This window comes from Sorex araneus, chromosome 1, assembly GCF_027595985.1.
Source record: "Sorex araneus isolate mSorAra2 chromosome 1, mSorAra2.pri, whole genome shotgun sequence".
In the NCBI taxonomy this organism is placed as follows: Eukaryota; Metazoa; Chordata; class Mammalia; order Eulipotyphla; family Soricidae; genus Sorex; species Sorex araneus.
The window spans coordinates 382,656,173-382,684,146 of record NC_073302.1 but is presented as its reverse complement, the minus strand read 5'-3'; the positions used below and the strand labels follow the sequence as shown (position 1 = coordinate 382,684,146).

Genomic DNA, 27,974 nt, shown 5'->3' with positions numbered 1-27,974 from the left:
GGGCCCGGGGAGGCGGGAGTCGCGGAACTCCTTTCCCGAGGCCGAGACCAGGTCGGGACCCCGCTGGCGCGGCGGCGGTGGGGTCGTGGACCCCGCCCAGTAGACCGGGTCACTGGCCGCACCGTCGCGGCCGCCATCTTGCCCGAGTGCCGGCTCCCGCGGCGGGGAGGGGCGGCCGCCGAGGCCGGAAGCGTCTGTGCGGCGTCCACGCTGCCGCCTGAGGTGGGTGAGTGAGAGAGTGAGTGAGTGAGGCCGGGTCCACGTCTCCGCTCTCCTGACTGGGAGGCTCGCCGGGGTCGCCGCCGGTGACCGAGCAGCTGAGGCTCCCCGAGCCCTGGGGGCGGGCCTGCGGGCCTCAGCCGAGCCGGGGCGCGGGGTGAGGAGAGTCGCGTTCAGCTCTGCTGAGGGACCGCGCGGAGCGAACGCCCGGGCCTCGGCGGGCGCGCTGGGGCAGCGTCGAGGCGCCCTGCGACTGCCTCAGGGGCCGCGGGGCCGTGCCACAGCCAGCGAGCGGGTGGGTTTGTGCGGAACCGGGGCCTCTCCTTGAACCGGAGGCGCAGCCCAGCCTGTGCCGAGCGTGGGAGTCGCGCTGAGATTCCCGGCCTCCCCGGAATAGCAACATGCCTCGCTCCAGTCGTGCCCCTGGTGCATACTTCAGGGAGAGGGAGAGGAAGAGAGAGCTTTGCGGGCGGCCACTCTGTTCTCTGCAAGCGCGAGAAATGAAAATTCCTCCTAGGACGTTTCCAGCCTCTCACCTAGCCTTTTGCTCAGTCGCCTAGCCAGTGACTGCATTTTGCAGGCCAGACGTCTGTATAGCATTTATTTGATGGAAAACGTGGATCTATTCCGTTCCATCTCCTGGAAGACGGTGATGGTGGAAGTTTCTTAAAGCCGCTGCTGTTATTTGTCGAGGGAAGACAAGTGGAAGACAATATAGAGGGATGGGAGGGGGCTATTGGCTATATACACTTTGCTCTCAGCCCTGGAACGGGAATGCCCTGTGCTTTAAGGGGTAAAGTACGCATTGAGTTTCCAGGCTTGTTCCCCAAAGTCGAAGTTGATTGCTTATGGTAGTATTTTTTTCACATTGGATTAAATAAAGTGTATTGTAAAAACTTTTTTTTCATTACTTTTTTCTTTTTTCCTTAATGTGGTCGCTAATTTATCAATACATTGACACCTATAGCCGTTTTTGGACAATTTTGTTGATAGATTATCTGGGGAGGAGTACAGTCAGCTCAAAAACCTTTGATGGGAAATGAACACTTGTTGAACTTCAAGATGAGGATCTGAATGTAAACTAATTATTGTTTATCCCACCCATGTCACCCCCAGCTTTTCAGTCTATTTAGCAGTGGAAAAGATTTACCTTCCTGAAACTGTTCAGGGAGAGTAGCAGAGATGTTTTAACCTTTGCGCTGGGTGTAAAAAATTCATTTGAGTATCACAATTCTGTGAGATGAGATGGGTTTTATTTTCAACTTTCTCATCTTAAGGAATTTAGTCTGTCAAGTCTACCCAATAAGGTAGACTTGTTGTATTTTTTTAACTTGCCACCATATAACTAGCGATTCATATTTATGAATCAGCATCCATCTGAATTGTGAAGAAATAATTTTGTTTGGGGCTGGAGAGAAAATACAGGGGCTAAGTCATTTGCCTTGCACAGGTGACCCCAGTTGAATCCCCAGCTGTAGTTCCCTTGAGTGTACTTCCCTCGGCAACACCAGTGTAAGCGCTGAGCATCGCCAGGTGTGACTCAAAAATAAAATTTTAAAAGGAGATTGAAAAGCTGTGGGTGAAATGGATAGGATAAATAATAATTTACATTTAGATCCTCAACTTGAAGTTTAACAAATGTGCATTTCACATCAAAATTAATCAAAATTTTATTGATTTACCATTGGTTTAAAATACTGTGAAATTTCAAGAGTACACCCCTCTTCTTTGTAAATATCTCATGGTCCCCACTTCAAAGTTTTAGTGTCATCACCATCCAAATAACCCCTCTCCCATTCTTGCTACCTCTTCTTCTTTCTCTTGGGTAATCACATTTTTTAGAATCTGCTATTTTTGTTGTATACTGCCAGTTGTTTCCTTTGGTTATTCGTATGCCACTTGAGTTAAACCCTTTAGTAATTGTCTTTCACTTCCTCAATTATTTGACTTAGCATAGTTACTTTATGTTCCAGCCATGTTGTCACTGAAGACATCATTTCATATTTTAAAATAGAGGAGTAGTAGTCTCTTACGTGCATTTCTTTATTCATCTGTGTTTGGGCACTGGGATTAATTCCATGTTTTGGCCATTGTGAATATTCCTGCTGTGAACATAAATGGGTTCATAAAAAGTATAATTATTCATAGGGTGGATACAGATAAAACACTGTTAGGATTAGGCTTTATGGTATGTGCCTTGTTAATTCACACATTCTGTTGTTTTGAAGGACTTGGGCTTGGGTTAATGCCCTATCAATGCCTGGAAATTTGTAATACATTGAATTTTTATAAAATTTTATTTTATTAAAGCACTGTGAGTTAATAAGTTATTCATAGTTGGATTTTTGACATATAGTGTTTAATCACCAATCTGCTACCAGCGTTAGCTTCTCTACCAGTGTTCCCAAATTCCCTCTCCTACCATCCCTACCCCAAGTCCACCTTTCCTTCTTGACAGGCACCTTTTAAGTTGGTTGTTAAAGTTTGATCTCATGATTTCAGTGATGACTCTGGTTTGGAGATGTTTTAACTCCATCATTCTTTAACACTACTGATGTACCTGAATCTTCTTGACCCCGTTCCTGTTGCTTTTCATCTCTCTTCTCACCTTCCCCTTCACTATTTCTTTCCTTCTCCTCCCTATACTCTAGGGCCAATTTTAATGCTCAGATGTAGCTCCTTAGGCTGTAGTTCCCCAGCAATACCAGGAATGACCCTTTTTAGTGTCTCCATTTTAGTTTTGCACTGACCCTTTCTTTTCACATAGTTGATCTTTTCTCTGTGCAGTAACCCTGATTGGAGTTTGGAAGTATTTGACAAGAAACAAAACATCTGATCTTCAATTTATTCTTGCATTGAGTTAGAGAAGGGTTTGATAGTCTCTTTAACTCAACTCCTATGCTTTTGTATGAATTAGTGAAATCAGATTTTTGTGGATGTTGATGTGTTTTATTTTATTTTTTAAAAATTTATTTATTTCATTGAATCACCATGTGGAAAGTTACAAAGCTTTCAGGCTTATGTCTCAGTTAAACAATGCTTGAACACCCGTCCCTTCACCAGTGCACATATTCTACCACCAAAAACCCCAATATACCTCCCACCCCCCCGCCCGCCCACAACCCCCCCCCCCATAGCTGATAAATTTCACTTTACTTTCTCTTTACCTTGACTACATTCCATATTTCAACACAGAACTCACTATTGTTGTTGGAGTTTCCCTCCCAAAAACAGCCCTGCTGACAAGGAAGCATTTGATAATTAGTTTTCCATTGCTGAGAATGAAGAGATATGAAGTCCTGCAGCTGCGATAGCTGCGATAGTTTGGGAGTTCTGGATTTTGGTATTTTAGTAACTAAGTCGAGGGAGATTTATGTTAAAAATTGTATCATTTCCATTCATGGGGCAGCATGGGGTTATGGCTTAGTTCACAGTCTAGAGACATTGTTGCATGCAGCTGCTGGTACCAAAAGTAGTCTAGCTGACCTCCGGATCGTGGTCGATCAGCAGAAGTGTGGCCACCTGGGTCGCATCTCGGCAGAGAGTGCGCTGGCACGAGATCGCCCGCTCGTCCCGCTGTTACAAGTTCATACCGCTTTCTTTTTTTTTTCCTTCCCGCGCCACCAAGTTCGTACCTCCTTAATGGTCCTTATAAAATGGCGGACGCCATGCCGTTTTTCCCCCGAAAAGGGAAAAAAAACTGAGAAAGGAAGACCTTTCCCCTCATTGGCTGGTGTGGGGCTATGGATGTTGATGTATTTTAAATGCATAACATTTGAAGAAACCTGATGATTTTACAATGTCAGTTGTGAATAAAATAGTTTTAAAAATTACAGTTTTTATGGTCTTTAATCTGAATTTTTCCATGTGGCACAAAATTTTCTTAGCACCAATCATGACTGTAAATAAATCTGGGCCAGAAATCTAGATTAAAAGCTGTGCCTATATTAATCTTTCAGTGAGATATGAAGATGGACTTTTTTTTATTTGCTTTTTGTGTCACACCTGGCAATGCTCAGGGGTTACTCCTGGTTCTGCACTCAGGAATTACTCCTGGTGGTGCTCAAGTGACCATATGGGGTGCCCTACCCACTGTACTATCCTTCAGGCACAATGGACAGTATTTCTTTTTTTCTTTTTGGGTCACACCTGGCAATGCTCAGGGGTTGGCTTTGCACTCAGGAATCCTGGCGCTGCTCGGGGGACCATATTGGATGCTGGGATGCTGGCCGCCTGCAAGGCAAACACCCTACCCACTGTGCTGTCACTCCAGCCCCAGTGGACTGTATCTTAAGATATCTCTAAGAAGAAATTTACCCTGGGGGCTGGAATAATAGTACAGCCTGAAGAGCATTTGCAGCTTACCCTTTTGTCATCCCCCTGCTGTCCCCTGCCACTTTCTGCCCCCTGGCCCCACACCAGGAGTGAACCCTGATTGCAGTACCAGGAAAAAGGCCTGAGCACCACGGGGCGTGGCTAAAACAACAACAGAGAAATGTACCCTGTGAGGGGTAAGGGCATGAATATGAATATCTACATGGCAGTATACATTCTTTGTCGTAGCTGTTTTTTATTGTATGAGGATTTTGTTTTTCATCTTTGTTCTTAAATTCTGTATAAAATTGTACATAATTTTAGCACAACATTGTAGACTCTCTGTTAGACTAGCATATTAGCTATAGGCTACAATTATAAAATGATATATATGAGGTGGTGTCCATATACAATTATAAAATGACATATATAGGTGGACTGAAGCGATAGCACAGTGGGTAGGGCATTTGCCTTGCACTCGGCCGACCCAGGTTTGATTCTTTTGTCCCTCTCAGAGAGCCCAGCAAGCTACCGAGAATATCCCTCCTGCAGAGCAAAGCCTGGCAAGCTGCCCGTGGCATATTCAATATGCCAAAAATAGTAACAAAGTAACAAGTCTCACAATGGAGCCGTTACTGGTGGCCACTCCAGCAAATTGATGAACAATGGGATGACAGTGCTACAGCTACCTGTGGACTAGCACTGATTCATCTACTGGTGGTTGAAAACCACTGTCACTAACAATATGAATCTATTTTCTCAGTTCTGTTCGCCAGAAGTTGAAAAGAAGCTGAAAAGAAGTGTAGTGTTGCTGGGATTTAATTTCTAAGGAGGAGATTTCTTGATGCTTAAGTAGTAGTTAGAGACTGAGCATTTTATGATTTTATAGATTAAATTAAAGATATGGAAGACTACTAAAAGCAGTAGGAAACCATTAGAGGGTTTTTAAGTAGGGATTAGATAGTATATGAATATCTGAGCTAGCACAATTAAAACTTAACTGTGTAGACTTTAATTTATGAGAATCAGTTTACAGTAGTATAAGACTTGGCATCTTGAGTAGGAGACAGTAATTCGGTTGATCTAGAATTTGAGAAAGGCAAATTGACAGTGGCAAGAAAATGAAGAATTTAAGTCTGCTAGTAAGATAATTGAAATGATCGGTTTTAGACTTGAGAACTGTTAACAGATGTTTAAAAAGTCAGTATCATAATTTTTAGATGTCTTTCCCTGTCATCCAAACTTTGATTTTATAAAATTCTAGACTGATAACTGAAACTAAACAAAAAGCTAACAAAAAAAAGTAAAAATAATCCCACCAAAACAAACTGGCTGGGGAAATAGCACAGCCGGTAGGGCAATTGTCTTGCATACAGTTGACCAGGTTTGATCCCTGGCATCCCTTATAGTCTCCAAAGAACCATTGCCAGCAATCTTTGAGTCCAGAGCCAGGAGTAACCTCTGAGTATCATTTAGTGACGTCTACCACCCTCTCCCAAAAGAATAACTTTAAAAAAAAGTCAAAAAGTAAAGAAAAAAATGTTTGATTTGGATTTATTTAGTATACACTAAGAGACTTTGACACTCTTTGTATTGGGATAGGGGTTATAGAATGAATGAACCATTGATTCAGTCATAGAATTGACAACATGGTTGTGCACACATTTGCCATAAAAACTTTAAATATCTTCTTTTTTTTCTTTATTCATTTTGAATCTAGACTGCATTCTTTAGTCAGATTTGCTTATAAACAGCCATTTGGTTGGAATTTGTTGTAGGTAGCCTTTATATTTCTAAGATACCTATTTTAGTGCTTAAAATAATTTCTAAGATACTTATTTTAGTGCTTAATTTGCTAGAATATATCTTCAAGAATTTTATTTCAATATTCAGATTTTATAAAATTAGATTAGAGCCTCTAAATGAACATTTAATTCAGTTTCCCAAAGTGTGAGGTATGTACCAGTGGTCACAAACAGGATAATTTTAGGTAGAACATGATCAAGCATATTTGTTATCTTTTTAGTGTATATATATTAGAAATGGTGTATATTTGAAATAATTAGCATGTTATGTTGATACATGATTCATACATTTAACCCTAATTTAAAGAAATTAGGGTTAAAAACGAGTCAGTTTAAATAAGAATACTGACACAAGTGGTACATGAAGGACAGTAAGTTTTTGAAAATACAGAGCTAAACCTACTCTTATGTTGATAAAATGACAAAATAAAAAAGCACCCAAAACAACACAGGTGACAAAAGGGCTCTCTAAACAACAAATTCATAACTAACATGTCTAGCTCAGATTTAAACTCAGTTCTGCTTAATATGTTCCAGTGTTTATTTTGTTATGTAGAACTTAGTTTTGAAAGTTGAGAAAAGCCTCTGTCTTACTAATAGAATTGTACTTTAAATCTCTTATTTATGTTAGCCACATGTAGTATTTATATGCATTAACATTGAAGCTTGAGGCATCTTTAAAGAGGAAATGCCACTTATGAAGCAAGTAGAAGCAGAGATAAAGAAATGGGACTTTAAACTAAGAAGCTTCTGCATCTCGAAGGAAATGACCAGACTGCAAAGACAGCTCACACCTTGGAGAATTTATTTACCCATCACTCATCTGACAGAGGGCTAATATCCAAGGTACATGAAGTACTAATAGAACACTACAAAGAAAAAAAATTCAACCCGATTAAAAAATTGGGAAGAGATGAACAGAAACTTCTTCAAAGAAGAATTACAGATGCCCAAAAGCATATAAAAAAAATGTTCTATATTGCTGCTCTTGGAAATGCAAAGCAGGACAAGGGATACCGATTTACACCACCAAGTTTGATCGCATTTGATGGCACTCATTAAAAAGAACACCACCAGTGTTGGTGAGGATGTGGGGATATAGGAACCCTCATTCAGTGCTGGTGAGAATGTTCACTGTCCAGTTGTTTGGGAAGATGGACATCCTTCATAAAGCTAGGTATTGAGCTTCCATATGACCTAGCAATTCTACTCCTGAGGAATATAGCCCATGGGCCCAAAAGCACAAATCAGAGAAGACATCTGCACTCCTATGTTCATTGTAGCACTATGTACAATAGTCAGAATATGGAAACAACCCAAATGCCCGTGAACTTATGAACATATGGACGGACTATGGTACATATACACAATGCAGTACTACATAGCTTTAAGAAAAGACAGTTATGCAATTTGCTGCAATATGGATGGATCTGGAGAGTATCATGTCTGATGAAATCAGCCAGAGGGAGAAGAATAGGCTCAGCATGATCTCTCATATATGGGATATAAAGAAACCTCATTGGGGAAATATCCAATACCCAGTGGCAATAGAAATGAAGAGCAGGAGAACTGGTCTTCAGTGGGAAGCTTGGCACTGGGACAGGGGTGAGGGAGATAAATTAGGTATGGGAACACCAGGACAATGAAGGAGGGGAAAAGTGTGAGCCACTGAGGCAGGTTGGGGAGTGGGAGGGAAACTGGGAACATTGGTGGAGGGTAGTGGGCACTGGTGACAGGATTGTTGTTGGAACAATATATGCCCGAAACTCAATCATAAATACCTTTGTAATTCTGTAATTCACAGTGATTTAATAAAAAAAAAAAAAAAAAACCCACGTCTACTGAAGGATCTAGAAAGGAAAAAACTAAAGAGGTAGGTTAGGAGGTGGGAGGAAGTGGGAAGTAACCTTGGACATACTGGTGGAGTGAAGTTGACACCAGTGGTGGGACTGGTGCTAGAACACACTATGCCTAAAACACTAAAAGTACTTAGTGGTCCCTTCTCTATCCCAGCTGTCTTTTCCCCTAACGTGAGGCCGGCTTCCAAACCATACAGCAATCCTCTTGGCCCTTATCTTTACTGTCCTTAGGTATTAGCCTCCTGTTGTGTGTTTATATTCCACAAATGAATGCGGTGAGTACTGAAAGTAGACAAACCTGATGGCTGCTTAGTACCTGTATTGCAAACCATAGCACCCCAGAGGAGAAAGAGAGTAAGAGGGAATGTGCCTGCCACAAGGAAGGGGGGAGGGTTGGGGGAAGGGAGATGGGGTGGGAAGGGTGGCAAGTAGGATACTGGGAACATTGGTGGTGGAGAATGGCACTGGTGGATGGATGGGTATTCGATCCTTTTATAACTGAAACATAATCATGAAAGTTTGTAAGTCTGTAACTATCTCATGGTAATTCAATAAAATTAAAACTTTAAAAAAACACTAAAAATGATCTTTTAAATCACGATGTCTAATAAAAACCCAAATATAGTATACAAATTTTCCCTTTTTAAAAGAAAGTTAAATAGAATTTAAATTTTGCACAGGCCACTTTTCTAGTGCTCAGTGGTCAGATGTGACCCTAGCCATCTTGTTCCTTGGTGCCAGATTCACTGTAGAAACTTCATTTGGTTAATGCTTCCCTAAAATAGTGCTTAAGAACATGATTCATAATCCTTTCATGTTTTATCCCCTTCTGAAGGATGGTATTTATTTGCTTACCCACACTGATGTTATTTTATATTTTAACTCAGTTTAAATTAAAGCTAAGTAACTATGCAATTAAGTTAATTGATCATGTGAAACAAAGCGAGAATAAGTTCTCAAATTTCTACCAGCTCATCTTATTGTAGGAAGTTCTTTTTCTCCTTCCCACTAAATACTGTTGAATTCTTGCAATTAGAAGAAACACAGATATTGAAAAACAGAGTCCCTATATGATTTCCTAATTAATAGTTTATCATGCATGTACTGTTATTAACATTTAAACATTTTTTTTTTTAGATTCTCAGTGAATGGACCTGACCAGACTCTTCAAGTATATCCATAAACATGAGCGGTACCAAACCTGATATATTGTGGGCACCACACCAAGTTGATAGGTTTGTTGTTTGTGACTCAGAACTAAGCCTTTATCATGTGGAATCTACTGTGAATTCAGAACTCAAAGCTGGATCTTTACGTTTATCTGAGGACTCTGCAGCTACATTACTGTCTATCAATTCAGATACACCCTATATGAAATGTGTTGCCTGGTATCTCAATTATGATCCTGAATGTCTCCTAGCAGTTGGACAAGCAAATGGGCGAGTTGTACTTACAAGTCTTGGTCAAGATCATAACTCAAAATTCAAAGATTTAATTGGAAAAGAATTTGTTCCAAAACATGCACGACAGTGCAATACTCTAGCATGGAATCCATTGGATAGTAACTGGCTTGCTGCTGGTCTAGATAAACATAGAGCTGATTTTTCGGTGCTTATTTGGGATATCTGCAGCAAATATACCCCTGATATAGTTCCAATGGAAAAAGTGAGACTTTCAGCAGGTGAAACTGAAACAACATTATTAGTAACAAAGCCACTTTATGAATTAGGACAAAATGATGCTTGTCTGTCTCTTTGTTGGCTTCCACGAGATCAGAAGCTTCTCCTTGCTGGTATGCATCGTAATCTGGCCATATTTGATCTTCGGAATACAAGCCAAAAGATGTTTGTAAATACAAAAGCTGTTCAAGGGGTGACAGTAGACCCATACTTTCATGATCGTGTTGCTTCCTTCTATGAAGGTCAGGTTGCAATATGGGACCTTAGAAAATTTGAGAAACCAGTTTTGACTTTGACTGAGCAACCAAAACCTTTAACAAAAGTAGCATGGTGTCCAACTAGGACTGGACTGCTTGCCACTTTAACAAGGGATAGTAATATTATTAGATTATATGATATGCAGCACACACCCACTCCCCTTGGGGATGAAACTGAACCTACAATAATTGAAAGAAGTGTGCAACCTTGTGACAATTACATCGCTTCCTTTGCTTGGCACCCAACAAGTCAAAATCGAATGATAGTAGTAACTCCCAACCGAACAATGTCTGATTTCACTGTATTTGAAAGAATATCCCTTGCTTGGAGTCCAATTACATCTTTAATGTGGGCTTGTGGTCGTCATTTGTATGAATGTGCAGAAGAAGAAAATGATAGTTCTTTAGATAAAGATATAGCTACAAAGATGCGCCTTAGAGCTTTGTCAAGATATGGGCTTGATACAGAACAAGTCTGGAGAAATCATATTTTAGCTGGAAATGAAGATCCACAACTCAAGTCACTCTGGTATACTCTGCACTATATCCTTTGCTTTATGAATTTTCTGAGGTGAATGAAATAGAAATAACCTTTTAAGTTTGTTGAAAGGTCAGTCTTGTAAATATGCCGTTTTATAGGAAAGTACAAGTTATATAACACTTAAATTTCATACAGCATAAAATTGTGTAAAATTATCGAACTGGAAATACTGCTTTTGCAAGTTGTGTAGGAGGAGGAAATCTGTCCAAACCATAATAAATTTAGCTTTGAAATAATTTATTATGTTTCATCACTATTATTTCCTATGTATTTAAATACTTATGAAACAGTATACCGAAGATATGGATCAGAAATCTCCAGGCAACAAAGGAACATTGGTTTATGCAGGAATTAAGTCAATCGTGAAATCATCCTTGGGTAAGAAAATTCTATTTTAGTTTTTGCAGCATGCTTATAATTTGTGTTCTTGATACTCTTCACATTATTATTTAGTTATTTCAGTATAAATTGCATAAACACTTTTTCTTGTCTGGTAGATCTTTGTGCACTGTTTTAAATACAAAATCCTTTTTGAGGGATATTGACTTTATAGGTGTATTCTTTTATGTAGTACCTACTATTTTTGAACCAGTGTTTAAGAGGCATTATATTACATAATTTATAGGATCCTTGTTGGATTTTATCAGTTCTTTTTCTTTCAAAAATGAAGTTGAAGGGGCCGGAGCAATAGTACAGTGGGTAGCGCATTTGTCTTGTATGTGGCAAGAGCTGGTTTGATCCCCACATCCCTTATGGACCCTTGAGCATCACCAGGAGTAATTCCTGAGTGCAGAGCCAGGAGTAACATCTACGTATTGCTGAGTGTGACCCAAAAAGAAAAAAAAATGAAATAGAAGGTTTGGTTATTAAAGGTGACCCTTTTTACTTTTTGCCATTTTCACTTTTTTTTCTGTAGCACATTCTAAGAATGACATCACACATGGACTTACAGGGACCTTACTTAAAATAGTCCTTGATGATTGAATGAATATGAACTAGTAGAATTAAAGTAGGATTAAGTTGATACACTTTAAGAATAAAATAAAAACTACAGATGAGGCAAACTTGTTTTTCACTGATGTCCTTAACTGTTTTTCTTATTTAGTGGAATTGAACTGTGAGTTACAGTCATCTCAATCACTGATTTAATGTCTGGCCTTGATAATTAAATTTTATTCTGAGTGAAAGTGCTCAAGTCATATTACATAATTAAAGAATGGAAAGTGGGGCTGGATCGATAGAACAGCAGGTAGGACATTTGCCTTGTACACAGCTGACCCAGGTTCGATTCCCAGCATCCCATATGGTCCCCTGAGTACTGCCAGGAGTGACTCCTGAGTGCAGAGCCAGAAGGTAACCCCTGAGCATTGCTGGGTGTGACCCCTCCCCCCAAAAAATAAACAAATAAATAAAGAATGGAAGGTGAAGTAAATAAATTTAGCTTGATTTTTAAGTAGAATTGTTTATAACCATAAGTATATAATTACAAATAATACAAAATGGGAGGAAAATGTTGTCATTTAATAAGATTAGGTCATACATTTCAATTAAATGATTATATTATTACAGTTTCAAAAATTTTCAAATTAGTTTGATCTACATTGAGAAAAGATATGGTAGACTACTTATCGATCTGTTTCCTTTTAATGGTGTTCTCTCATTAGCACCCCACTTGAAAGACATTCTTAACATACATAATAAATGAGTTTAATTTAAAACTACAGTTTTTATTAATGAAGTAAAAAATATACTATTTTATCCTTGTAAATGAATCTGCACATATCAGCGAACCTGATACAAATATGGTGTATAATTTTAGACTCACTGCTGTGAAGAATTAATCACTAAGTTTATAGATTTGTAAATGACAGTTTTTAATATTTTTACTTTTGTTTATCCTTTCAGTTTTTTAATCACTTAAGTGTAACAAAAGTAAGCTCCTGGAATTATATTAGTTTTCTCTCAAATGCAGTTTTGTCTCATTTCCATGGATAGTGATTTTGGGTTTAACTTGACTTGGTCCTATACTTAGGTTTTTCACAAAACTAAAATATTGGCCAGACTTTGTCCTTTCAGAAGGTCAGAATGCTTTTTCAAGCTTCTATGGTTGTTCATTGAGTTGTAAATAGAGAGTTTTGCTGGCTATTAGAGGTCACTTTGAGCTCACTTTTTGTTGCAACATCACCACCTCACAGATTCTCTCATTCCTGGCAACTGTACTTCCAGACCAACAGGAGACTTGCCCTCCAGTTTCTCTTACCTCTAGACTCTTTTTAAGGTCCCCTTGATGAATTTAGACCTACACTGGGTAATTTTCTTTGGATTAATCCAGAGCCAGTTGAGCAATAACCATAATTATGTCTACAAATGTTTTCACTTGTCATATATAGTATTTGAAATAAGCTGCAGATATCACCTGTACTAGAGTTGAGGGCAACGTTCTTTAACATCTTTACACTTGTGGACAAACACCTACCCTGTATACTATCCATGGACCAGAAATTATAACCAGGTTGATAGATCATTGTTTTCTCCACCCGTTGGACTGGTGGTTGCAGATGACTGGTCCAGGGGATGGGATGTATTGGGTGTGCTTCGCAAGGTAGCCATGTAGATAGCACTTGTACTCAAAGGGAGAAGGTTACCAAGGGATCATGCAGTGCATCTTAACGTTTTGCCTCCCACAGAGAAATTATTTTTTTAAAACATTTGCTGCTGGTCTAATTATTTAAAAAATGAAAATTACTATAAATTACTGATAAAAAGCTTTTTTACATGTTGATCATTCTTACTACCAAATTATTCAGGAAATCCTTTTTGTTACATAATAAGATAACTATATATTATCTTACATAGTTATAAGATAACTTATAACTATATAAGTTATCCCATCAAAATCTTTGATTTTGATGGGATAACTTTTGTTTGGTTTTGTTTTGGGGGTCACACCCAGCGGTGCTCAGGGCTTCTCCTTGCTCTATTCAGGAATCACTCTCTGGGGGCTTGGGGGGGTCATCTGGTGCCAGGGATCAAACTTGGGTCAGCCGCATGCAAGTCAAGAGCCCTCCTCACTGTATTATCTGCCACATTTGATGGTAAAACTTTTTTAAATGTTTAAGATTTTGAATTGTAATTAATGGACCCTATGAGTTTTGTCTTTAATTTGCTGTATTTAACACCAAATTATTCTGCCATTGAAATCAGCTATCTTGATTGTAATGTAATGGAAGAATTTTAATTTTATTTGTAAGGTGAGAGCCTGGGGCCACATCTGTGGCATTGGGAGCTATTTCTGGCCCTGTGCTTTAGGGCCTCCATTCCCAGGGTGCTGAGGAACATACTGGAATCAAATGGGGGTGAATCACATGCAGAGCAAACACCTTAACCTTTGCCCTCTGTATAATCCTACAAGGATTATCTAGAATTCCTGTGGAAAAGGAATGAGAGTATAATTTCTCACTTAGTAAGGAGAAAATAACTGGAAGTATTCTCACTATCTTAGTTTTATAGACTGTCAGAGTGCTTTAATAATTGGGGTCTCAACTTTTTATGTGTATACATATACGCAGGCATAAGAAGAGAGAAATCAAAAGGACAACTGTCTACTGGCTCTCAAACATTGGGGATACCATAGGAATAGAACAATTCTTTTGGGCTTTTTGAGCATATGTTCCAATTGAAGGAGAACTTAGATTAGTTCTAGAAGATGTGGAGGGAACGAACAATGGTAAATTGGATAGTGATCCTCAATTTTACATTAATTACAGAAGTTTAGTCAGAATTAGTTTAGTTCATCAAGCATCCACTTTATTCTAATGGCTGAAACTACTGAGCAACACATACTGAGCATGTGTTATGTGGCATTTTTTGTATTTATGCAACATAGATTACAGCTGAAAAGTTGAAAATTAAATCTGGTGTTGATACAGTTACTTGTGAAACTCTTCCAGATATATATTTAAAAGTAGTAAAGTAAGCAATTAATATAAAAGGGTTTTTCTTTTTCTTTTTTTTTTTTTTTTTTTAGGAATGGTGGAGACTAGCAGACATAATTGGAGTGGACTTGATAAGCAAACTGATATTCAGAATTTAAGTGATGAGAGAATCTTAGCTTTACAACTTTGTGGGTGGATAAAGAAAGGAACAGATGTAGATGTGGGGCCATTTTTGAATTCCCTTGTACAAGAAGGGGAATGGGAGAGAGCTGCTGCTGTAGCATTATTCAATTTGGATATCCGACGGGCAATCCAAATCCTGAATGAAGGGGCATCTTCAGAAAAAGGTAGGATTTAGATAGTGACATTTTACCGTTTTAAAGAAAAAGGATTAATTTTTAAAAATTTGATTGTTATTTATTTTAGGTATTTTGTTTATGGGCCACACCCAATTATGTTCAGGATTACTCATAGCTCTGTGCTCAGGAATTACTCCTTGTGGTGCTTAGAGGGGACTGGAGCCATAGCACAGTGGGTAGGGTGTTTTTCTTGGACTTGACCGACCCGCGTTCGAGTCTTCCTTCCCTCTCAGAGAGCCCGGCAAACTACCAAGAGTATCCCGCCCGCATGGCAGAGCCTGGCAAGCTACCTGTGGTGCATATTTGATATGCCAAAAACAGTAACAACAAGTCTCACAATGGAGACGTTCCTGGTTCCCGCTTGAGCAAAATCGCTGAACGATGGGGTCTATAATATGAGCAAAAGTCATAAGAATGAAATTTTTTACTTGTTATTTTTGCTAAAATTTCTAATTTGGATCAAATCTGTTCTTGTGGGCTTATTTTTCAAGGTGTGAAAATCACCCTTCTAATTTTTATTTGTTTATGATTTAAGAACTAGAAATGGGAAATAGAATCCTTTGATCACTTTGATTAACTATTTTTCATATGCAGGTGATCTGAATCTCAATGTGGTTGCGATGGCTTTGTCAGGTTATACAGATGAGAAGAATTCCCTTTGGAGAGAAATGTGCAGCACTCTACGATTACAGCTAAACAACCCATATCTCTGTGTCATGTTTGCATTTCTGACAAGTGAAGCAGGATCTTACGATGGAGTTTTGGTAAGCCAATTTCTGTTTTATGAGGACTACTTTTTTCTAAATTGGAGACTCTCCAATTTTCTATTTCTACAACAGTTTTGTTTTTAGTCTAATACTCAAAAAAATATAAATGTCTTACATTAAATATTGCTTTATTTTGATGAGTTTTATTTATAGTGTCTTAAACATTAGCTTTAAGCAACTCTCCACTGATTCGCTTACTGAATTTGCCTAAAGGGGTAGGATTTTATCTTTGTAAGAACTGAACTGTACAGTTATTATGAACAAATTCCATAATGAAATAAAAAAGCTCAGAAGTGCCCACCTCACAGGTATGAAGTCAAGTTCAGCGTCCCCCACCATCATCCTAGCAAAGAGAAGAGAAGGGAAGAGGGGGAAAGTGTGTGTAAAGCATATGTATCTATATGTGGTCATTTAAGTAAACTAAAACAGGATAAGTTATTGTTACAGTGACCATATGTCTTGTTTGAATTAATATTATTCTACCTGTTCAGTAAGAAAGTTAAATTTTGTGATCATATAACTTAGTGCAAACTATTTCATTTTTCATAATTCTTTTCGTTGGTATGTTTTCTCTGTGGGTTTGATCACTTTTATCACATTACCAAATTATCACATTTATCACATTACCAAATACTTTATGAAACATTGAGACAAAAATGAATTGATAGATGTGCAGTATAAAGTATTTTCAGCTTCATGTTAGTACCATAACTGTCTTTGTATTTGGGGGCTTCTTTCTAGAACTGAGAACTTTCTAGCATGAAAGTTATTTTCATGTTTGCTATTATAGCACTTCTTTAATAATTTTTTAAATTTTATTTTTATAAAGTTGTTCACAATAATGTTACATTTAATATTCCAGCACCAATCCCACCACCATTACACCTACCTACTCACCAGCATATTTCAAATATTTCCACCCCAATCCCTAAACCCTGCTTCCAAAACAGGACCTAAATGATATATTTTGTATTGCTTGTTATAAATAATCCACTAAAAATGTTCCCAAAAAGTTTCCTTAGAGGAAATTGTGTGAAGATTGTTGTGTTTCACCCTGGAGCCAGTCAACCCTTGTATAAGAGAGTACTAACATGTTAAAAGCTATGTTTTGTGTCCTTATATATGAAAATAAATGTATGTATATGTATATCTATATATATTTTTTCCTCCCAGAGATTGGTTGCCTTCTACTTTACACTCCATCAAATATGGTGTGCTACTCTTGGTACATTAGTGGTATAGAGTATGAGATGTCGCTTCAGAAATTCTAAAATTTTAAATATGGTGATACAGCTGGGGTTAATTTAATTTTTTTTTTTAACTGAATGGTGACTTTGGGGTCCAGATGCATCTCCGTTGCATGTTCCTCTCATTTTGCTCTCTTCTAAGAGATTTATTTGTGAGCCTCTGGAGTGCCAGAGACAATTCCTAGGCGTGACTGCCAGACTGCAGGAAGCATAGGGAGATGGGGAAGGTTGCTCATTCCTGACTTTGTGCAGGTCTGGAGATTTCAGTCACAAGTCTTGCATACCTGAGTATTTCAGCAGATTCACTCATGGATGAGGCTCTTCAGATTCTGTGGAGACTGGCCTTAAGCATGGTGGCGATTGAGTTCTGGTTTTCAGCTGCTGGAGCTCTATTGGGGCGGGGAGGGGAACTCACCTGTGCCCCTTCGGGTTGCCTTTTATGAGATAGCTTGGCAGGGGTCCAGAGACATCTCTATGGTGTATCATCACTTTAATATTTTAAATACCAGTTTAAAAAAACGTGTTGATAAGTATGAACATTTTTATAATTATTAGTATGTGTTTTGGCAGTTCATTAGTTTATATATTTTGCCCTTTCTAGCCACTTTAAATTAATACCCAAGGTTATACTATACTTTATGGTGTTTTTTTACTGTTGTTATTCTTTTGAGGGGAGGATGAATTAAGCTAAAGATTTTAATGTTGCATCTTGAAGAAATAAAATAACTTTTAGAAAGTGTTAGAGAATGGTGACGAATAGAAGTGAATTAGTCATATTTTACTTAATTGATGGAGAAGAGTAACTGGAATTTAAAAGATCTGAAATAATCTTGGGAGACACCATCCTCAAAAAAAAGATAATGACTTTTTTATTATATACACAACTTACAAATGCATTTGACAATAAGATTGCATATTAGATATATAAAATTCAATCTGCAGAATTTAAGTCATAGCATCTACAATTAACACCTTTGTTTTTAACTCTTCCAGTATGAAAACAAAGTTGCAGTACGTGATAGAGTGGCATTTGCTTGTAAGTTCCTTAGTGATAGTCAGGTAAGAACTAATTAAATTATTTAAAGTGATTAATGTTTCATATTTTTGAATAAAGAAACTAAGGTTAGTTATCAATATGTGTGGGATTTATAAGTTCTTCTAAAAACACGAAGCATTCATTTTTTTTTTCTTGTCTCAGTATTCCCTCTTCCATACTAGTCCCCTCTTCTCTGTGGTAAGCTTACTACTGAAGACCATTTCTCAATTTATATTGCCTTTGGGCATTTGTTATATTCTTTCTTTGTTTCTTTATATCCCACATGTATGTCTGTCCCTCTTCTATGTGTCCGTCCCTCTTCTGATTAACTTAGCATGGTTTTATTCAGGTCCATCCATATAGCAACAAATTACATGATTTCATGTTTTCTTAAAGCCATTGAGTATTCCATTGTCAGTATGCATCAAAGTTTCTTCATTCAGTCATCAGTTCTTGAACACTTGAATTGTGACCAGATTTTGACTATTATAAATAATGTTGCAGTGAACATAGGGATGCTAATGTCTTTTCTTTAGTATTTTTTAATCTTCCATGGTCACATCTAGGGTATGTTTCACTGACGATACTTCAGTTCTTTTGCTGGTTGCTCTGTAAAGTGGAGAGCAAGGAAGGTACTTCCACTTCTCTGTTTAATCCACCTTAGCCACCAGTGCTCAGGGAAATCCCTGGCTTGGATCAGGACTGATACAGCTGGCTATGAGCTCTAACATGTCAAGTGCTCACATCCCATTAGTCCCACTAGGCAGCTGTCAATCTGTGCCTTGTGTTCATTTGTTGTTCTGCATGGTATAGGAGATGATCCATGTTACCCTATTGCTGCAGAAGCCATGGAAACAGGCTGGAGCGAGGAATTGCTGTCTGCAGGAAAGTCAGTCCTAACCTCAGCACAGCCATTTGTAGGTCTGTCACCTCTCCTTCACAAAGAATTTCAGGAAGAGGAGAAATAGTGAAGCAAGATAGTTTTAGATGTGAGAGGAGAGCAAGAGAGCATGTTCAAGAGAGAATATGGGCTTCTCCGGCTTATAAAAGCTCACAAAGAGACATTGAGATGAGTAAGTGAGACATTGTTCAAGAGAGAACGTGGAAAAAAGTTTTTCTCCAGAATGGAAAAAAGCCTGGAATGGCATTTTGGAGGTGGTTACATACAATTCTAATTTCTTTATTAAATCATGATATTGTCAACATTTTTACTGTGGAAAGCAAAGGAAATTTTCTCCTAAATTTCCACTATCTTCACAAAGTCATCAATTATTATCGGATGTGTAGGTATAAATATAAATTTATACTTGTGGAGCTCAGCGGGTAGGGCGTTTGCCTTGCACGAGGCTGACCCGGGTTCAATTCCTCCATCCCTCTCGGAGAGCCCGGCAAGCTACCCGTGGCGTATTCGATATGCCAAAAACAGTAACAAGTCTCACTTGGAGACGTTACTGGTGCCCGCTCAAGCAAATCGATGAACAACTGGACGACAGTGCCACAGTGAGTTTTCAAGGCCTTTGTTGAATTGTTTAAACTAAACTACATGATACATATTTTACAGAAACTTGTTCTGAACACGTTTATTATCATAATTAGATATGTGTTTCTTTAAGAATGCTAAATTTACATGCTTTATATGACTATATGGATGGAACTTAAAGTGACATCCTAAGTTAAGGAAGTCAGACAGTTAACAGATTTTTTTTTATACTTTGAGTATAAATAGCAACTGTGTGAAGGAACTAGCAAAATACAACAAAAACACTGTAGAAAATATTGTGTCTACCAGAGGAGAAGTGGAAGAGGACATAAGAAGAATAAATGGGTTAATTTTGATAGTGAGATTGGAACTTTGGTTTTGGATATATACACATTAATAAAATGTGAAATTGTACTTCAAAATTTTACAGTCATATAAGCCAATGCTTAGTCCAAAAATTTTGTTTCAAAACATTTACTTAGTATTTTAGTTTATTTTCATCTGTGAGAGTGAGATTGGTCAGCAGATGGAGATATTAAACATACCTCTTAGGGAGTCTATAAAAGAATTTCCTTAATTTCTGATTATGCATATACTGTGTATATAGTGAGAAATGCAGATATAGTTTTGCATATGCACGTATAGTTATTCATATGTTATTTTTATAGTGAGAAATGCACACAAATAATTAGTAATAAAAGTGCCAAAGTATTATTATAATAATGACAGTTCCAGGGGAAATTAAAAGAGCCTTGACCAGAGTTGGGTAAGATGAAGTCAAGGAAGACTTGACAAGATATTTTTGATAACTTTGAATTTCTCTTCAATTCAAATTCTGTATCTGTATTATACCATACTATAATAGCAGAAATTTTGCAAAATGTGTATAGTTCTTTTTAAATTGAAAATTTGCAACCATTTTGTTTTAAAATGTTTTTGTTAGGAATAAAATAGCTTCAAATGTAGGAATTTTTAAGTACAGAATATATCATAAAACTTATTACTTTAAAAAATTACTTGAATTTTCCAGTTAAATAGATATATTGAAAAGCTGACCAATGAAATGAAAGAGGCTGGAAATTTGGAAGGAATACTGCTTACAGGCCTTACTAAGGATGGAGTGGACTTAATGGAGAGTTATGTTGATAGAACTGGGGATGTTCAAACAGCAAGTTACTGCATGTTACAGGTGCGTATAGTGTGGCAACAGTTAATAGGGGGAAAGGTGCTTAACTAGCGTCACTGCGTTTTACTCCTTATTTAATAGATATACTCTAAAGGCATTTTGCTTTCACCTATTCACTTGATCTATAGAGAGAACTTATACTCTAACCTTTTTCCATTTGGTTATCCAGTTTTTCCTCTTTACTTAGGGAAATGTCATTCTTGAATTCATGTATATTTCAAGTAAAGTGGGGAAACATCTTTTCAATTTCTCAAATTTTTTAAAATTTATTTTTCTTTTTATTGTGGTATCATAGTTTACAGTAGTATTAAAGACATTGTTTTATAGTTGCAGAGCTCCTATAGAACTATACCATTGTTTCATGCTGAGATGGCATATTTTGGGGAGACCTGTTCTGAACACCTTTATTATCATAACTAGGTATGCACTTGCTTGTGTAAGAATTCTGGTTTTCTTTTGAAAGAAACTTTAGTCTGATAATCAGGTGCTTTTAATTTATTTCCATTATATTTGATCAAGATTAAATTTCCATTTGGGTTTTGTTTTTATTTGTTGCAGGTAGGGTGTGAGGACTACACACCCAGTGATACTAGGGCTTACTCCTGGTATTTTTCCTGGGACCATATATGGGCTGGGGATTGAGCCAGGGTTGACTGGTTTAACCCCTGTACTATGTTTTTCACTCTTTTTCCCTACGTTTTCTAGGGGCTAGAGTAAATAGTTCAGTCTTTCACTTTATTTTGTCTGTTGGCTCTCTTTAGTAATTTTGTTTTATTCTTGGATCATACCGAGCTTGCTTGGGGGCTACTCCTGCCTCAGTGCTCAGGGATGACCACTCCTGGTTGTATTTTGAGTAGCAAGAAGTACTGATGATCTATCTAACCTGAGACTTTAACATACAGAGCATGTGGTCTGGTTCTTTGACATATCTCCCCAAACTTCTGTTGACTTTTTAGTAATATGAGTTTTCATTATCTTTTAAAAAACTATTTGTTCTGGGGCTGGAGTGATAGCACAGCAGGTAGGGCATTTGCCTTGCATGTGTCCGACCCGGGTTCGAATCCCAGCATCCCATATGGTCTCCTGTGCACCGCCAGGGGTGATTCCTGAGTGCATGAGCCAGGAGTGACCCCTGTGCATCACCGGATGTGACCCAAAAAGCAAAACAAAAAAAAACCAAAAATTATTCTAATTTTATTTTTATCTATATTTTTTATTGAGTCACCATGAGATATAGCAAAGCTGTTCATGGTCAGGGTTCATTCATACAGTGTTCCAACACCTATCCCTCCACCAGTGTACATTTTCCACCACCAGTGTCACCAGTTTCCCTTCCACCACCCTTCTATAGCAGGCACTTTTCTTCTGTCTGTCTGTCTGTCTGTCTCTCTCTCTCTTCCCCTCCCCTTCTCCCTCTTCTCCTCCTTTCATTCCTCCTTCCTTCCCTCCCTCCCTCCCTTCTTTCCTTCCTCCCTTCTTTAATGGGCATTATGGTTTGCAATACATATACTGAGAGGTTATCCTGTTTGTTCCTTTACCTAGTTTCAGCATATAGCTCTTATTCAGTGATTATTTCCAGCTATCTATGTCATAGTGGTCTGCTCTCTGTCCCAACTGCCTTCTCTGTCAGCACTTGAGGCAGGTTTCCGACCATGGACCAATCCTCCTGGCTCTTGTATGTACTGTCCTTGGGTGCTAGTCTTATATTACGTTTGTTTGTTTTTAATCTCACCAAAGAGTCCAATTATTTTATGTCTAGCCCTCTCCCTCTGACTTACTTTTCACTCAGCATGATACTTTCCGTGTCCATTCATTTATAAGAGAGTTTCATAATTTCATTTTCCCTTTCAGCTGTATAATATTCCATAGCATAGTTGTATACCATAGTTTCTTTGACCAGTCATCTGTTCTCAGATCATAGAAGTGCAGGTGGCATTTCTGCCATGTGTTTTTGGGCTCCCGGGATATATATATATAATTTGGGGGGGGGGGGCTCTCAGGATATATTGATATATATAGAAGTGGTATTGCTGGGTTATATGGAAGCTCAATTTCTAGCTTTTCAAGGAATGTCTATATTGTTTTCCAAAAAGGCTGGACCAGTTGGCATTCCCATCAACAATGAAGAAGAGTCCCTTTCTCCTTGTGTCCACATCAGCATTGGTTGCTCTTGTTCTTATGATCTGTACCCATCTCTGTTGTGTGAGAAGATATCTCATTGTTGTTTTGATTTGCATATCCCTGATGATTAGCGATATAGAGCATTTTTTCATGTGTCTTTTGGCTATTTGTATTTCTTTTTTTGAGGAAGTGTTTATTAATTCTCCCCATTTTTTGATGGGGTGGGATTTTTTTTTCTTGTAACGTTTTGCGAATGCCTTAAATATCTTGGATATTAACCCTTTATCAGATTTGTGCTGCATAAATAAATTTTCTCAGTCCATGGGCTGTCTTTACATCTCTTCTGAGTTTTAATAGAATACTGTATGTTCTGGGGCTGGAGTGATAGTACAGCAGGTAGGGTGTTTGCCTTTCAAGCGTCTGACCTAGTTTCAATCCTTGGCATCCCATATGATCCCTCAAGCACCGGCAGGGGTAACTCCTGAGTGTAGAGTCAGGAGTAATCCCAGAGCATCGCTGGGTGTGACCCCAAAAGAGCAAAAAAAAAAAAATACTGGATGTTCTGTACAGTAATCATCTGGAGATTTAGTGATTTTCTGCTCATTTTGGTTTTATATTTTGTTACTGGTTATTTGCAGATTATTTCCTAAGCACTCGTAATTTCTTTATAATTCATCTCTGTAGTTTTTTTCTGTATATTTTTTTCAGAGCTTGATTTTAGGTTTTATCTAATGAAGACTCATCATATGTAAATTTGACAATGTATATATATTTTAGTTATTACTAATATGGAAGAGAAAAGGTATCACAATTTCTTATTTCTTTGTGAATTTTCTTTTTAAACCAGGGATTATGTCTACTTAGTTCTAGTTGTTGTGAATTAGGATTTAGCATTTCTGATTTTTAAAAAATGAAATGACCATTTAAGAGTTCTTTATATTTTCTTAGCTAAATTTAATTTTGATACCCATTTGCATCTCTTTTCTTATATTCAGTTAGGAAGATGAATTGTTGGCTTTTAGGCCATTGGGTCTTAAACTTTAATAAAAAATATAGAATTAGACTTGCTGCCTTGGCATAATATTGCATACCATGCACAGTTATGTCAGTAGTAGAGACCAACTTAAATTAATGAAACTTTCATCAATTATTTTATCTTTATCCTCTTGAGAGTTAGTTTTTGGCAAAAAAGAAACCCAGTTATTCTGAGATTTATATTTATGTGACCGGGAATCCTCTTGTTTAGCCAACAAATTTTAAAATTAAAATAATTCATATTTTCTTTCTAGGGCTCTCCTTTAGATGTTCTTAAAGACGAAAGGGTTCAATACTGGATTGAGAATTATAGAAATTTATTAGATGCCTGGAGGTTTTGGCACAAACGGGCTGAATTTGATATTCACAGGAGTAAGTTGGATCCTAGTTCCAAGCCATTAGCACAGGTGAGTACATTGTTTTAGAGAAAATAAAACTGTAATGTGCTTATTAGTCTAGCCAAAAACCAAAGTGTTCAAATTACATTATGTAGGGTGAATCTAGAATTCAACTTAAATTTTTTTATTCACTCATTCTCTTTCCTGTGTTGAGTTTCTAGACTTTTTTCTAGACTACACTTTGTCCTTGCTCTTTCTGTGTTTTGGTTTAGCTACTTTCTAGCAATCCTTTGAGCTTGAGCTTTAGGATGAGACAGAGCATACTACAGCTAACGTAGAGAACTGGTGGTAACCTTAAGTGAATCTTAGAGCTATTTGAGTTTTTCCACTATATTCCAAGCGCTTTTAGAATTTGAATAATATCTTATAATCTTGTGAATAATCTATAAATTTTATACTTATACTTTGTAATCTTATGAATTCCATTTATGAGTTACATGTTTCTGTGCTCTTTATATGTAATTAGGCAGGGTTTTTGCTTAGTACTTTGTATATATTTTTGTCTTAATTATACATGGAATATTTTTTCTTTCAGCATAAGCTTAAACACATGAGATCAGTTATCACATAAAGCACATGATAGGAGATCACTATCTTCCAACATTAAATATCAGGTATATTCTTAATGTGAGCACTGGATGGTGCTGTTTTATTATTCTGAAAGTTGAATCTTGGGTACTTATATTTACAACCCAAGTACTAGTAGAATAGTATTTAAAGATACTTGTTACCAATGTGGTGAGTGTTTAAGAGTGCAGGAGTAAAATGAACAGGGGTCTGAGAGATTGTACAGCATGCAGATTGATGGTTCAACCTGGGTTTGATCCCCAACCCTTCATATGATTCCTCAAGTACCACCAGGACTGATCTCTAGCATACAGTCAGGTGTGGGCCTTGAGTATCCACCAGATTTGGTCCCTGAAAAAAAAGTAAAATGAACAAGTTTCTTTTGCTTTTGTTTTATTTACTATGAAAGGATTATAACTATTTGGACTGTTTATCATGAAAGGATCTTTAATGCCACGCACTGGTTTTGCATATGATGTTGGGGATCGAACCCAGGACTTCACACATGTGAGACAAGTACTCCTGCCACTGAGCTGTATCCCCATGCACTTAAACTTTTATTTTAGGAAATATGTTGTTTCCTATGTAATAAAATTTGGGAGATTATATCAATTCCAATTTACAGGCCAATTAAGAAATTTGGTAGGAATTCTCAGTAGGAATTCTGAGATCATTGTTATTTTTTAAGTGTTGGGACTCCAGTGTTTCCAAGATTTTCTATGGTTATCAGTGGTAATAGGAAGAATCTAACTAAAGAGAAGTAGCACAGAGGAAGTAATCAATATAGAGGAAATATTAAATGAAAATTTCTTAAAGACTTGGCAAAACAGATTTTATTAAAATATGAAAGATAAAAATTACTTAAGCATCACTGAGATTGAAGGAACATTGAATCTTTTTTATCTTTCCATTGTGTAGTCCATATGGATTATATTTATTTCAACTTTCATTTGTTTTATAGGTGTTTGTGAGTTGCAATTTCTGTGGCAAGTCTATCTCCTACAGCTGTTCACCTGTGCCTCATCAGGGCAGAGGTTTTAGTCAGTATGGTGTCAGTGGCTCACCAACAAAATCTAAAGTCACAAGTTGCCCTGGCTGTCGAAAACCCCTTCCTCGATGTGCTCTTTGCCTCATTAATATGGGAACACCTGTCTCTAGCTGTCCTGGTATGACATAATTCTATAATGTACTTTCCTTTTCTTTGTGTGTTTTTTGTGGGGGCTGAGGATTATTCCATCTAAGCTAAACCCTAGCATTAAAGTGGCTATTTCAATATATCATATGACTTACATTTTGACATAGTATTAGAGATTTCTTTTAAGAGACTTTGAATAAGATATTGTGGCACAGCTAATGAAGATTGTTTTCCTTGACTCATAGGAGGAAATAAATCAGATGAAAAAGTAGACCTGAGCAAGGACAAAAAATTAGCTCAATTTAACAACTGGTTTACCTGGTGTCACAATTGCAGGCATGGTGGCCATGCTGGACATATGCTTAGTTGGTTCAGGTAATCAGCACATTCCTTCTTTAATTTGCTTAGAGCTAGAGAAATAAATTAATTGTTAAATAGTTTATGTATTTTTTCGTGCAAGAGTTTTTTTGGGTTTTTTTTTTTTTTGGACACGAGATTTTTAAAAAGTTGTTAGCATTTCTATCATTTTTAGGTATAAAATTAAGATTTAGGAAAGAAATAGTTTAATGTCACAGAAAACAGAAAGAGAATAGAAGAAATATTTTTGTGAAAGTAAACCTGTGCAATTCTAAACAATTTTTGTCCAAGGATCAATTGTATAATATATCGGATGAAAGTGAATTTACAAATGATGGGTAGATATGAAAGTATTACATTGGTTGTCTTTTAAGTAAGCTGTTTTTAAGTAAATAAGCATTTACTTAAAAAGTTTGTAGTAAATGCTTCATGCAATGGAGACCCTTAAGGTCTATTTACCTCTCATGTATTTAACTTTCATTTTCAACAGGAGCATGATCCTGTGCACCTCTTTGTTGTAACTTTTATACCTCTTTTGTCATTGTCAATTTTAAGTTCTAAACACATTCTGTCATCTTCAGAACTGTTATTAAGGTATCTTGTTATATATTTAAAAAGTAAAGGTATTTATTTTTTAGTATCTTTTTCCCCATAATTTTGTTTGGCTTTTTAATACTTTTGTCTTTGGTTTGAATTTGTTGTTGCTTTTTAAAAACTATTTTGATAAATTATAGATCAAGATTGGTACAATGATAAATGTACATGTGTGTGTAATTTAAATTTTTAACTGTTACTTATTTTTTAGGGACCATGCAGAGTGTCCAGTGTCTGCATGCACGTGTAAATGTATGCAGTTGGATACAACAGGGAATCTGGTACCTGCAGAGACTGTCCAGCCATAAAATATTACTACTATAGAGAAACCTTCAGGTGTGGCTATCCTTTTTAGCTCAAACACATACCTCAGAAAAAGCCACTCAAGACTCCTGTGGTGGGAAAATAAATTATTCTCTCAAATCAGCAGTTTGAAGTTTGAGTGACTTTGATGTGTTTTCCAGAGATAAATGCCGCTGAAAGTCCATTCAGTAGATTGAAAACATTCATTTGGGAGAAGCTTGTAGGGCTCTGTTGAAATTATGGCTACAGTGCAAGCTGAGTTTTTGGCAAAAACAAGAACAGACCTTGAATGTGTGTCTTCCAAGCTGAAATTGAATATTCTTCAGTAAAATCTGTATACTTTCTGAAATATAATAAAATGTCTAATTCACAGATGCACGTGGTAGAATTGGAGAAGTCTCTGTTCCACACTAGAAAATAAATTTTATTAATGTATGGTTGGAGTATATTTTAAATGAGCCTATTTCCTCATGCATTTTAATTTTTTTGAGATAAAAAATGTTTGGACACATCATTATTATTTTCTAGCAAAGCCAGAATTAAGAATGTATCTAACAGTATTTCTCTCCTGAGGAAAAAAAATGCACAGTATTTCAGGGGAATGAGCGTATTATAAACTTTCAGATTCTAATTTCTGTTGTTGTGGTTTATTTTCAAAGATTTTCTTCCTGGCGCCGAATGATAGAATGGTGGGTAAGGCACTTGCATTGCATCACCAGTCGACCTGGGTTTTAATCCCTGGCATCCTATATAGTTCCCTAAATCTTATCGGGTGATCCC

General features: G+C 37.3%; 2 protein-coding genes across 2 annotated transcripts in view; one reads left to right on the top strand and one right to left on the bottom strand.

The window, feature by feature from the left end:
- The window catches only part of COL28A1 (collagen type XXVIII alpha 1 chain), a 589,571-nt gene that overhangs the window by 208,764 nt on the left and 352,833 nt on the right, over positions 1-27,974 (bottom strand). The gene's annotated exons all lie outside the window — the stretch shown is intronic.
- On the top strand, positions 2-27,825 carry MIOS (meiosis regulator for oocyte development). The gene is made up of 11 exons (XM_004602210.2): positions 2-222; positions 9,335-10,676; positions 10,954-11,052; positions 14,702-14,956; positions 15,563-15,732; positions 17,976-18,041; positions 20,529-20,687; positions 24,095-24,247; positions 25,767-25,971; positions 26,186-26,315; positions 27,103-27,825. The coding sequence occupies exons 2-11, from the start codon at positions 9,383-9,385 to the stop codon at positions 27,197-27,199; spliced, it is 2,628 nt and encodes an 875-aa protein (XP_004602267.1). The 5' UTR covers positions 2-222; positions 9,335-9,382; the 3' UTR covers positions 27,200-27,825.

What these genes read in the sequence shown, in the direction of transcription:
- MIOS (XM_004602210.2), top strand. Translation starts at nt 9,383, where the DNA reads ATGAGCGGTACCAAACCTGATATATTGTGGGCACCACACCAAGTTGAT. An exon ending in GATCTTACGATGGAGTTTTG is followed by an intron (nt 15,733 to 17,975) that starts GTAAGCCAATTT and finishes TAACTCTTCCAG; the next exon opens with TATGAAAACAAAGTTGCAGT. An exon ending in ACCTGTCTCTAGCTGTCCTG is followed by an intron (nt 25,972 to 26,185) that starts GTATGACATAAT and finishes CTTGACTCATAG; the next exon opens with GAGGAAATAAATCAGATGAA.